Here is a 13,308-nt window from a genome sequence, read left to right as displayed (position 1 = left end):
TCTTCTGCCAACCTAGCAGTTCAAAAGCATGTAAAAAATGCAAGTAGAAAAATAGGGACCACCTTTTGTGGGAAGGTAACAACGTTCCGTGCGCCTTTGGCGTTTAGTCACGCCGGCCACATGATCATGGAGACAGCACTGCTCTTCAGCTTTGAAACGGAGATGAGCACCGCCCCCTAAAATCAGGAACGACTAGCACATATGTCCAAGAGGAACTTTTACCTTATTAACTAATTGCATTAAAATTATTTACTGTATTATAAATAAGATGAATAAAATACATTGCTTTAGTATTACCCTTCCTGGAACTCTTACATTTAAACAACTACAGATTAGTTAAAAAATAATTATCTATTCCAAAGAAGTTAGTTACTATAGATGCACAACTACTTTTGCAGTCATTACAGGGCAATTCGGCATCACACTTGGTAATGTTGAACTCATCTTACCAATCATTTCTATGGATAGCAAACTCCCCTAAAATTCCTTAAAGCCAAGTAAAATTATGCACAGGCCTTGATGAACAACTATCTTAGCAAAAATCACATTTTGGAATCAATCAGGACAAAAGCCGCAAAAACAGAACTGGAAATACAGGATACCAGACAGAAAATTGGAGAATCTATTTTACCTGCTACACCATTGCTTCTTTGTCTTGTTTGTTTGAATTCAGGACAATCTCTTCTAACATGTCCCATATCACCACACATAAAACATCTCTTTTCTCTGGTATCTCTTTCTTCCTCCTTTACTTCCTTTTCATCATCTCTTTCATTCTCTTTTTTCTTTACCCTTAAGAAGAAAAAACATAAAAGGTATGCCTTATAGTATCCCTAAAAATGTAACAAAATGTAAAAAAAAAACAAAAAACAACAGAATGTAGATGCAAAGAAAAAGAGGGAAAGAATATTTTGAAGATTTTGAAGACCACACTTGAAATACTGCATCCAGTTTTGGTCGCCATGATGTAAAAAACATAGAGACTCAAAAGAAAACAGAGAAGAGCAACAAAGTTGATTAGGGGACTGGAGGCTAAAAGATATAAAGAATGGTTGCTGGAATTTAATCAAAAGAAGGACTAAGGGTGACATGACAGCAGTGTTCCAATATTTCAGGGGTTGCCATAAAGAAGAGGGAGTCACCCTATTTTCCAAAGCACTTAAAGGCAGGACAAGAAGCAATGGATGGAAACTAATCAAGGAGAGAAGCAACCTAGAGCTAAGGAGAAATTTCCTGACAGTCAGAACAATTAATCAGTGGAATGACTTGTCTCTAGAAGTTGTGGATGCTCCAACACTGGAAATTTTTAAGAAGAGATTGGGCAACCATTTGTCTGAAATGGTATATAGGGTTTCCTGCTTGAGCAGGGGGTTGGACTAGAACACCTCCAAGCCCCTTACAACTCTGTTATTCTGTTATTTCAGGCTCATTTTATAAACGAGAGGTATAAGTTTTTACTAACCTTCTTCTTTTAGGGCAATCCTTCATATAATGACCAATTTTGCCACAGACACGACAACACCTGTCATTTGGGGCCAGTTCTCCATCAGTTAATACTTTGGAATTGAAAAAATATTCCTGAAAAAGTTCGAAACATATTTACCTAAAGCATTCTATATTCATTTTCCAGAAAAAGCACAGGTAATAACACTTTTATATCTTACTAATGAAGTAATTTATTAAGAAGAAAGGTGTTTCAACTAAATATTCAAAACTTCAGCAAACAGTGAATGTGTTCATATTTTTTTACCCCATGTGTGTGTGTGTATATATATACATATAACTGTATCAAACTTTTATAGGCTTACATTTCCAAGACAGCATGCACTTCTAGATGATAGATAGATAGATAGATAGATAGATAGACAGACAGACAGACAGACAGACAGACAGACAGACAGACAGACAGACAGACAGACAGACAGACACACAGACACACAGACACACAGAGGCAGACAGACAGACAGACAGACAATAGCTTATGCAAAGCAAAGATTTTAGGATTTGCAGAACAATTATTTTAATAATTTCATGAATGAGGAAAGAAAACACAGGAAAACAGAGTGCTGAGAAAAGCATGATTCTATTACTGTAAGGTCAACCTGCTCTACCAGCATAATACATATGTCTTTAAATCAATTCAGTGGAATATATAGTGCAAAATAACATTTAATGTATTTGAAATATCCTACAACACTACAATAAAAATGATTTGCTCATTTGTTAATAAGGCAGAAGAAAGGAGAACTTACAGCTTCTCTTCCTGAGATTGGATAGTAAGGGGTACCAAATAACTTTCTCCCGTTGATTAATGCTTTCATTATGAAATTGGTCACTTTGGATTAAAAAGAGAGACATTTTTTTAAAAAAAGCTATATTCATTTTGAAGTTTATTCAGTTGAATAGTACTTTTTATATACTTACTTTTTCTAGAAACTCCTGCACCAAGATTATGATTCAGGTCAAAGGGATCTGAGCAATAACAACAAACATTAAAAGAGTATTTTTTTAAAAAAAGTCAGTAATGCACATATTTCTTTACAAAAACTAAAAATGCAGGATAAATTGCTTTGAAATACGTTAGTATAATGTAGTATAAATGAGGAAGACACTTCAGAAAAACACACTGATTTATTAAACAAGAAATATTCAATAACTACCTTCAATTGCAATACATTTGGATGTCCACTGCTTCTCAAATGTGGTTAACAGCTTCTTCTGCCGAATGCTGATGACATATTCTTTGAAGTCAAATTCTTCAGTGTAAAATCTTAGTAATCCTAACCAGAGTTCTCCCAATGACTCTGTGTTTTTCCCAAGAGAAGGTAAACGTTTTTTCTGTACAAAAGTTATAGTATAAATATGTTGAGGACTTTTTCAAAAATAAATGTAACGATTTTAACCAGAAAACTTCTAAAGTAGCACAGTACAAAATATCTATTGTTGTATTTTTATGATTATCTATTAATAGGGTAAGAGGAAAAGAGGTTAAGGCATCAGGATAGAAAGCTGGAGCCTGTGAGTTCTAATCCCACTTTAGCCGTGAAAGCCAGCTGTGTGACCTTGGGCCTGTCAGTCTCTCTCAACCCAACCTACTTCACAGGGTTGTTGTAGGGAAAGTAAGAGGAGGTAGCGTGTTGGATATGTTCACCACTTTGAGTTATTTGTAAAAACAACGAAGGGGGGGGGATACAAATAAATAAAAGTATTTTCTCCTCAAAATTCTCTACTTATGCAAGCTCAAAGTAACCAATTCCTTTCCTAATGATCTTATTATGGTAGAGGCAAAACATTTATTGGATGAAATATGCATTTGTTTTGAAAAGGAAATCTCTGCCTAAAATATGATAGAGATGCTGATTAGATATGGTAGCCCCAGGTTTCTATATCTACATTCAAAAAATAAAACACAGCTTTTTTTCCCTTCAAAAAAAAAAAAAAGGAACACAGAAACACAAAAACATGTACAGTGTATGTCATACTAATCTTCACTACGAAACTAGGAAAGACTCTTATTTATTGGTCCAATACTAATACATATTACCTCAGCTACTTTGTCCAACAATAAAAGACTGGGGGAAAAGTTCCTTTTGTAGTTTCCCGAATGGTGAACATATTACTGGCAGACTATACATAGTATAATTAAAGCAGAATTATACTAAGAATTAATTGATTATTCCAAAATGAGGACTTTACCAGTTCATCGGTATCATCAAAGAAGAAAGCATTCCAACCATCAACCATCCTTTGAGGGATCTGCTGCCCATCAAATATCTTTATCACCATGAAAAATAAGAGCAGAAAATTACAAAAACTAAAAGCATTCCAAATACAAAAATGTTTTAAAAAATATGCATTATTTATCTGATTCTTTCTAAAACTATGAATAATAAAAGAACCTTTTCCAAACTTTCAAGGAAACCATAAACCTCTGACCCAGAATACCAGACATATGCACCAGAATGGTGGGGGAAAAGTGATTTGATTGTGTAACTTAGAGGTAAGGGTAACAGAGCATACTTTTGCTAATAGAGAGACTTGGAGTAAAAAAGGGTTATCGAGCAGACTTCATTTAATTTTAAAATCAAATGCCAACCACTTTATCAATAATAGAAGCATAATTTATTTGCTTTTACTTGTAGATAACTAAGTCATTTCCAAACATTTTAAATTATAATTCCACAGTACCTAATTATTAGCCATGTTGACTAGGGATTATGCAAACTAGTTCAAAATATCCAGATTACCTACTCCTATTAAAGACATTGTTCAGACTTTTGTTGGTAAGGAAACTCTACATCTTATGGGGAAAACTACTGTATATACAATCCATGTGAAATGCCTAGGAAAAGATCCAAATTTGATTCAGTAATTCTTCAAAAAGAACCCTAACCAACACTAACCTCATAAGAAAATTATAAGAAGAGACAGAAATCTCAAAACTGTTTTCCATCATAGTTTTTTTTTTTCCCCCTTCAAAATTTACCTCTTGCAGTACTGGGATTACTGGTGGTTCTCTCTGTTGTAAGAAGTATAATACCATGAGAATATAAGCATATGAAGAGAGACTTCCTCTGGATGCATCTCCAATATCACAACGCTGTTCAAACATTTTCAATGCAAAAAACATACAGCAAGTTATTTTGGGTAACAAATATACCTTCAGAATAGAAACTAAGAAAAAACATTTTATGCCAACCCAAAATATATTTTCAGTAAAACATAACTAGAGTCAAATGCACACTGTTACTGATATTTTATACTTCGATTTATGATTTTATTCTAGGAACAGCTAACCTGGTATCTTGAGAAACTATAGGAGCATGAATGTCTCAAGAGAGTAGAGTGTAGCAGAGCACCAGCTATTTTGTTTATGTATTTTATCCACTGATTTAAAAAGTCCAGTCATTCACTTTAAATGAGAAGAACTCCATTTGATCACTCATTTCAATTTGATCAGGAACTGCTGACAAGCATGTTCTAAATAATGTTTTCAAGGTACCTAAAAAACATCCTCCATCCCTCAGCAAACTTCCTACTCAGAATATTAAGCTAATATGGGAAATTTTGTCAAACATACATACACACACAGAAATAGAAAGATACATACATACCACTTCCCCACAATTTACTAAAAATATAAGGTAATTTTTAAAGGGCTTGTTCCTAATAAATCCATGTTGGATCCTGGTATATATCATACTGTTTCCAAAAATAATAATCTTATAATCTTTCCATGATTACAGTTTACAAACAAGTTGGAAACTTGCTTTGTTTTCTTGAAAACAAAAGAAAAATGATTTTATTCTGTTCTTCAAGATAATGTCAACCATCTGCCCATTCATTTCCATGAATGGGCAGATGTGAATAGTTGTCTACCAACCGTAAATTTTCCTCTCTATTTTATCACAGAATTCTGCTGAGTCTTCTGAACTCTTTGAACAAAACTATATAGGGGCCTTTGTGTATGATGTGATTTTTTTCTTTACTTAGGGATAATGGAGTTAGTAATATCGCACTCACTAGTGAATCTAAATCCAGTTGAGACACAACTGTACTAACTTTCAACAATTCACCACAGCAGTCACCATTTTAGTGCAATTAAAAAATAGCCAGTGTTTGAATTACCCTCAGTTATTTGGTGGAGGAATACTGAACACAGCTTGTGTTTTAAAATCTCATCAATATTGCATTTACCTTTGCAAAAACTTTCATTGTGTATCCCAAATATTGCACTCTTGGATCAATGGCTGCGTAAGTTGCAAGCATTCTTGTGTTATGCTGTGCCTAGAAAACAAGTATATCAGGCTATATTCAATAGAGTAACATTAAGGTGTAATCCATTATACGAATCATGTAACAGCCGAGACCAGAGAGGTAGGAACTAGTAGTTCCTAGGATACAGAGAACTGTATTGTAATGTAAATGTATCTTTACTGACCCTCAGAGCCATCAAGAGGCTAGCCAAATACAGTCAGGTCCAGAAATATTGGGACATCGACACAATTCTAACATCTTTGGCTCTATACACCACCACAATGGAGTTGGAATGAAACAAACACAATGTGCTTTAACTGCAGACTGTCAGCTTTAATTTGAGGGTATGTACATCCAACTCAGGTGAACGGTGTAGGACTTACAGTAGTTTGCATATGTGCCTCCCACTTGTTAAGGGACCAAAGGTAATGGGACAGAATAATAATCATAAATCAAACTTTCCCTTCTTAATACTTGGTTGCAAATCCTTTGCAATCAATCACAGCCTGAAGTCTGGAACGCCTAGATATCACCAGACGCTGGGTTTCATCCCTGGTGATGCTCTGCCAGGCCTCTACTGCAACTGTCTTCAGTTCCTGCTTATTCTTGGGGCATTTTCCCTTCAGTTTTGTCTTCAGCAAGTGAAATGCATGCTCAATGGAATTTAGGTCAGGTGAATGACTTGGCCATTGCATAACATTCCACTTCTGTCCCTTCAAAAACTCTTTGGTTGCTTTTGCAGTATGCTTTGGGTCATTGTCCATCTGCACTGTGAAGCACCGTCCAATGAGTTCTGCAGCATTTGGCTGAATGTGAGCAGATAATATTGCCCACAACACTTCAGAATTCATCCTGCTGCTTTTGTCAGCAGTCACATCATCAATAAATACAAGAGAACCAGTTCCATTGGCAGCCATACATGCCCACGCCATGACACTACCACCACCATGCTTCACTGATGAGTGGTATGCTTAGGATCATGAGCAGTTCCTTTCCTTCTCCATACTTTTCTCTTCCCATCACTATGGTACAAGTTGATCTTGGTCTCATCTGTCCATGGGATCTTGTTCCAGAACTGTGAAGGCTTTGTTAGATGTTGTTTGGCAAACTCTAATCTGGCCTTCCTGGTTTTGAGGCTCACCAATGGTTTACATCTTGTGGTGAACCCTCTGTATTCACTCTGGTGAAGTCTTCTCTTGATTGTTGACTTTGACACACATACACCTACCTCCTGGAGAGTGTTCTTGATCTGGCCAACTGTTGTGAAGGGTGTTTTCTTCACCAGGGAAAGAATTCTTCGGTCATCCACCACAGTTGTTTTCCATGGTCTCCAGGGTCTTTTGGTGTTGCTGAGCTCACCAGTGCATTCCTTCTTTTTGAGAATGTTCCAAACAGTTGTTTTGGCCACGCCTAATGTTCTTGCTATCTCTCTGATGGGTTTGTTCTGTTTCTTCAGCCTAATGATGGCTTGCTTCACTGATAGTGACAGCTCTTTGGATCTCATCTTGAGAGTTGACAGCAACAGATTCCAAATGTAAATAGCACACTTGAAATGAACTCTGGGCCTTTTATCTGCACATTGTAATTGGGGTAATGAGGGAATATCACACACCTGGCCATGGAACAGCTGAGAAGCCAATTGTCCCATTACCTTTGGTCCCTTAACAAGTGGGAGGTACATATGCAAACTGCTGTGTAATTGGGGTAATGAGGGAATATCACACACCTGGCCATGGAACAGCTGAGAAGCCAATTGTCCCATTACCTTTGGTCCCTTAACAAGTGGGAGGTACATATGCAAACTGCTGTAAGTCCTACACCGTTCACCTGAGTTGGATGTACATACCCTCAAATTAAAGCTGATAGTCTGCAGTTAAAGCACATTGTGTTTGTTTCATTCCAACTCCATTGTGGTGGTGTATAGAGCCAAAGATGTTAGAATTGTGTCGATGTCCCAATATTTCTGGACCTGACTGTATTTATGAACTCAAAGTGGGAGGAGGAAAAATTTCAGAATTTAGGAGCATAAAGAGAGAGAAAGAGAGGGGTGGGATGAGGCTCTGGCTTTTTTGCACTATAGCAGACAACCAGTTTTATAAGGTTTCATTCTTGAGAAGAAAGATTCTAATCATAGACATCTATATTTGGCCATAGATACCAAATTGATGAAATATGCATTGTGAAACAATTTCATTTATTTTTCAAATTTATGCAATGCCCATCTTACTGTCTCAGTGACTTTGAGCAGTAATCATAATACATACAAGCTTTGCCCTTTCAAACTTAAATTCTAGTCTCATATGCAGAAGAATTTGCATGACATTGTAACACACTACCTTGCTTGCTCCCACATCTCTCCTGACGATACCATGATTCTAACTTAGCTGACTCAAGACTGAGGAGTTTTATGTTAAGTGAAGCTATATGCTAAATAGGGGTCAAATGTCTGGAAAGCTGTGATTTATTGCTAAGGTCTACTGTAAAACTTAACAGATCATCACAGAATGAGATTCTATGGCCTCTGATTGTTTTAAGATTTTAAATTTATCACAGGAATCCCAAACAAATTAAAAGTGCAATAAATGAATATTATGTAATAAAATATACAATGAAATCATTTATATGCTTACACAGAAATAGCACCTTATGAGTAAAATATAACTAACTTCTCAATAAATGAGCACAGAACTGCAACTGGGACTCTGCAACTGGGTAAACTGCTGTTTTAATTAACTTTATAATTCAATAATTCAAGTATTGCTTATTTTTTGTAGATACTGATTACAATTTTTAGACTTGGCCTGGAAATACACATCATGTTGCATGGAAGAGGGGGCAACTTTGCCAGCTTAGGGATCGTGCCATGTTTGAATGGCATAACAAACCACATTTTAAAAAAAGGGAGGAAGTCTTAGGAATGTATCCTGAGAACTGAGAGTGATATATGATAGCTGGAAAGATGTCACAATGAAACTAGTTTTCTCTCATTCCAGAGGGAAGGATATGGAATAAACTATTTAAATTACAAGAAGGCAGATTCCAATTCAATTACAGAAAAAAAATTCCTAAGAGAAAGAGAAATTCGGCAGCACAATAAATTACAGAATGGATCTCAACTCCCCTTTGTTAGATATGTTTAAGCAGAAGCCAGATACATATCTAGCAGAGATGCTTTAGATTTTTGTACTGAGTTGACTCATTGACCTGCATAGTTTGATTTATGATTTCATGATTATTCATGAATATTAGGGAGTAAAAGGCTGCCAGAAACATCTGTAAAACTTAAAGCACCAATTTTGCTTTTCAATCTCCTCCAAGTATAAGGAAGGGCCCAAATTTTGATCAAACATGTGAGGATGTGGAGCTCTGGAATCATAAAAATAATTTGATAAGTTATCCAGTTCTCAGGCCGCGCATTTTGCATAAATAACAATACTGATATGCTAAGTATCAGTGGAAACTGAAAGATACTTGCCAGGGTGTTATATAAGCTGATATCACCTTCTAAGCCACTTTGTCTGTGTTCAAATTTTACTATAGGCACTTTGGCTGTTGTTATAGGCAGAATGTTTTTTAAACCTGCAAAGGTAAGTAATACTTCTTAAAACTGAGAATGTTAAATACTAAGTAAAACTAAACAAAATGTATAAAATATTATTCAATATGCAATATCCTAATCTTACCTGGATGTTTCTTAAGAACTTTTGCCAAGCTTTCAATAATTTCCTTACAATTTAATTTCTGGAGAAAATGAATAAAAACACTGTATTATTATTTACAACATGCTACAAATACTTCCAAGAACAAAAGTATGCAAACCTATTTCAAAAGAATTACCTCTGCATTTTCATAGCCTTCCAGAGTCATGCAGATATCCAGATCACTATCACGGAATCCAAATCCATTCTTTGAAGAGCCAAATAGGCACAGCCTAGCCTTGTCTGAGCAAAATAAAGAGAGACAGAGATCCCCATAATGGAAAAAAACATTTTCATAGTCAAAAGAATTCATACTCTTATAAATTTTCCAATTCCAATTCTATAGTTGTTTATAAGCAGTCACTTTTTCCTATGATAAATGCATGCCCCAACACAACGGTCCCCAAACTTTCAGGTTCTGTGGACTGATGGCGGCAGCAGTAGGTAGGGGATGGTTTTATGCGTGCATGCGCTGCTTGCCCACTGCTTGCATGGCCCAGTTCCCAAAGGCGCGGACCAGCACCAGGCCATGGACCATGGGTTAGGGATCCCTGATCTAACATCTATGAATATTTGATCATGAACTGAAACACATTTCCTTAATTAATCATGCATATAAAATAGTACTGTGAACTATCACAGAATAATCTTAAATATACAACACAGATGTCAAACTTGTGACATCACATTGTCATCATGTGATGTATCGAAACTTTTTCCTTTGCTAAACAGGGGATGGGCATGGCCAGTGCATAATGCATCCGGCCAGCGGGCTTGACACCCCTGGTCTACAATATTTAGGGATCAAATAAATGCATTTAAAATGCAAAATATACACACAATTTAGAAACACACACACATTTGGGTCCTAACCGTTTTACCTAGATATTTTTCAAGTTATACTAATGCACACATGCAGCAACCTAAAGGCAAAGGTTTCCCCTATCCAGTTATGTCCAACTCTAGGGAGTAGTGCTCATCTGTTTCTTAGCTGTGGGAGGGAGCATTGTCCAAAGACATTTCCATAGTCATGTGGTTAGCATGACCATATACTGAGGTGCACAAAACACTGTTACCTTCCCATCAAAGTGGTAGCCATTTATCTACTCATATTTGCATGCTTTCTAACTGCTAAGTGGGCACTAGCTGGGGCGAATAATGGGAGCTCACTCTGTAGTGAGGTATTCGGGTCTCAAACTGAGGCATTAACCGCTGTAGTGCTAATCAGAATGTTATATCAATTTTTAAAATCTAATTAATTACTGCTGTTATCAACTTCTTTTGTTTGAAAGCACAGAACCTTTAGAAGATTTTCAAAGGATGTGGAATGACCTGACCATGTTCTTGACATCTCTTATCTAAAATATTACTTCACTAATGTTAAAGAGAAATGTTAAAGTATAGGGCATTAAGGCGCTATTATACAGGTAGATACAGACAGCTTAATGCTTTAGAATTATGTAATTTTGATACTGTGTTGTCAAGGCAACATATAATTCTAAGATAATGTTGGATTGCATCCAACATGGTGCAAATGTATTTTCTTCACATGCCACAGAAATATCCTTTCCTTTCTTCCACTTAAGCCCTCCATAATCCATTTTATATCTACACTGAAACATTTTCTGGTCCTTAAGAGCAAGCCCATTTCACTGGAAGGTGAACAGAATTGGATATAATTAGTTTAGTATTAATTTATTAGACCCAGGCTTCACTAAATCTTTCAGAAGTCCACTGAAATCAGTAGAAATTTTAGTACTCATTATTAATATGACTAAATCTAAATACAATTTTATTTATTTAATATTTGTGGTAATATCTCTGCTAAGATGGAAATATTGTGTGAAATATTTCAAATTTTCAAAGCACTGCTTAAATGGCTATAACATATGCTTTTGTTGACATAAAGATTTCTTATTATATACCATTATATTCTTTCCGAATGAATCTTTCCAAACTTGCCAGAATCTGCTCTCGATTTTGTTGTTCTGAGAAAGGAGGTGATAATTCATCTAGACAAATAAAAAATAATTGAGGTATTTGGCAGTATCTAAAGCCAAGCATAAGTTATCTTTCAATTAATTCTTCTATGAAGTTGTACAACAATTCTTATTATTTACAGTATTTTACAAGGGTTTCATACAACAACCATTTGCAACCTCTCGTTTTTCTCATTGTTTTCTTAAATCTTTTTTCTCTCTCAAAAAAAAATCCATTTTGGAATTACAAAATCTGATGATTTCAAATGTATCCTTGACGTTTTTATAAACCTTATTGTCAGATACATGGCAAAGTCCAAACTGTCATGTTTACCTGAATGTGAATTGAAACACAAGAGCCTATGTTATTGATGGCAGTACATCAATATATTTCCACCGAGTTAAGTTAAAATCTCATAGTAATGTGAGCCTTTACAAAAATTTGAACCTATTCAAAAGGACAAAAATGTTACTTACCAAAGCACCTTTTACATACAAGATCAAGTATTTCTCTAAATCTATTTGTCATTGGTGGTAGTGGGTTTAAATCAATTTTCTTAAAATCTTCTGGGCAATCATTTTTGGAATGGCCATCCCTTTTGCAGATACTGCATACTATAGTTGGAGGCTATGAAAAAAACAGAATAGTATTTTACACACTGGGTTATTTCTCTAAATGGTATGTGTATGTGTCAACTTATGTACAGTTGCAAGAAAAAGTATGTGAACCCCTTGGGATTACATGGAGTTTTGCAAGAATTGGTCATAAAATGTGCTCTGAACTTCATCTAAGTCACAACAATAGAAAAACACAGTCTGCTTAAAATAATACTACACAACATTAGATGTTGCCATGGTTTAATTGAACATAACATGTAAATATTCACAGTGCAGGGAGGAAAAAGTATGTGAACCTTTGGACTTAATAACTGGTTGACCCTCCTTTGGCAGCAATAACCTCAACCAAATGTTTCCTGTAGTTGCAGATCAGACCTGCACAACGATCTGGAGTAATTTTGGACCACTCCTCTTCACAAAACTGTTCCAGTGTAGCAATATTCTTGGGATGTCTGGTGTGAATCGCTCTCTTAAGGTCATGCCACAGCATTTCAATCGGGTTGAGATCAGGACTCTGACTGGGCCACATCAGAAGGCATATTCTGTGTTGTTGAAGCCATTTTTTTGTTGAATTACTTGTATGCTTTGGGTCATTGTCCTGTTGCATCACCCATCCTCTGCGGAGCTTCAGATGGTCAGATGGACAGATGGTCGTATGTTTTCCTGCAAAATGTCTTGATAAACTCTGGAATTCATTTTCCCATCAATGACAACAATCCGTCCAGGCCCTGAAGCAGCAAAGCAGCCCCAAACCATGATGCTCCCTCCACCATGTTTTACAGTGGGGATGAGGTTTTGATGTTGGTGTGCTGTGCCTTTTTTTCTCTACACATAGTGTTGTGTGTTCTTCCCAAACAACTCAATTTTGGTTTCATCTGTCCACAGTATATTTTGCCAGTAGTGCTGTGGAATATCCAGGTGCTCTTTTGAAAACTTCAAACGTGCTGCAATATTTTTTTGGGACAGCAATGGCTTCATCCGTAGTGTCCTCCCATGTACTCCATTCTTGTTTAATGTTTTCCTTATTGTAGATGTGTCAACAAAAATGGTAGCATGTGCCAGAGATTTCTGTTGGTCTTTAGCTGACACTCTAGGATTCTTCTTTACCTCATGAAGCATTCTGCGCTGTGCTCTTGCAGTCATTTTTACAGGACGACCATGCCTAGGGAGAGTAGCAACAGTGCTAAACTTTCTCCATTTGTAGACAGTCTGGACACATGAACATCAAGGCTTTTGGAGATACTTTTGTAACCCTT

General features: G+C 36.1%; 1 protein-coding gene across 3 annotated transcripts in view; it reads right to left on the bottom strand.

The window, feature by feature from the left end:
- The window catches only part of TUT4 (terminal uridylyl transferase 4), a 57,363-nt gene that overhangs the window by 7,369 nt on the left and 36,686 nt on the right, over positions 1 to 13,308 (bottom strand). For all 3 annotated transcript variants that reach the window (XM_070941335.1, XM_070941336.1, XM_070941337.1), the window contains 13 exons: positions 11,912 to 12,062; positions 11,381 to 11,467; positions 9,595 to 9,698; positions 9,441 to 9,498; positions 9,233 to 9,336; positions 5,698 to 5,787; positions 4,487 to 4,600; positions 3,697 to 3,774; positions 2,661 to 2,838; positions 2,425 to 2,472; positions 2,253 to 2,335; positions 1,463 to 1,578; positions 632 to 792 (listed from right to left, as the gene is read on the bottom strand). In XM_070941335.1, coding sequence (XP_070797436.1) covers positions 632 to 792; positions 1,463 to 1,578; positions 2,253 to 2,335; positions 2,425 to 2,472; positions 2,661 to 2,838; positions 3,697 to 3,774; positions 4,487 to 4,600; positions 5,698 to 5,787; positions 9,233 to 9,336; positions 9,441 to 9,498; positions 9,595 to 9,698; positions 11,381 to 11,467; positions 11,912 to 12,062 — 1,372 coding nt within the window. The remainder of the gene's footprint in view (positions 1 to 631; positions 793 to 1,462; positions 1,579 to 2,252; positions 2,336 to 2,424; positions 2,473 to 2,660; positions 2,839 to 3,696; positions 3,775 to 4,486; positions 4,601 to 5,697; positions 5,788 to 9,232; positions 9,337 to 9,440; positions 9,499 to 9,594; positions 9,699 to 11,380; positions 11,468 to 11,911; positions 12,063 to 13,308) is intronic.

Source organism: Pituophis catenifer, unplaced genomic scaffold, assembly GCF_029215685.1.
Source record: "Pituophis catenifer annectens isolate HBS135680 unplaced genomic scaffold, rPitCat1.0.hap2 SCAF_3, whole genome shotgun sequence".
In the NCBI taxonomy this organism is placed as follows: domain Eukaryota; kingdom Metazoa; phylum Chordata; class Lepidosauria; order Squamata; family Colubridae; genus Pituophis; species Pituophis catenifer.
Note: the sequence above shows the minus strand (reverse complement) of the source record. Positions and strands in the feature narration are given on the sequence as shown.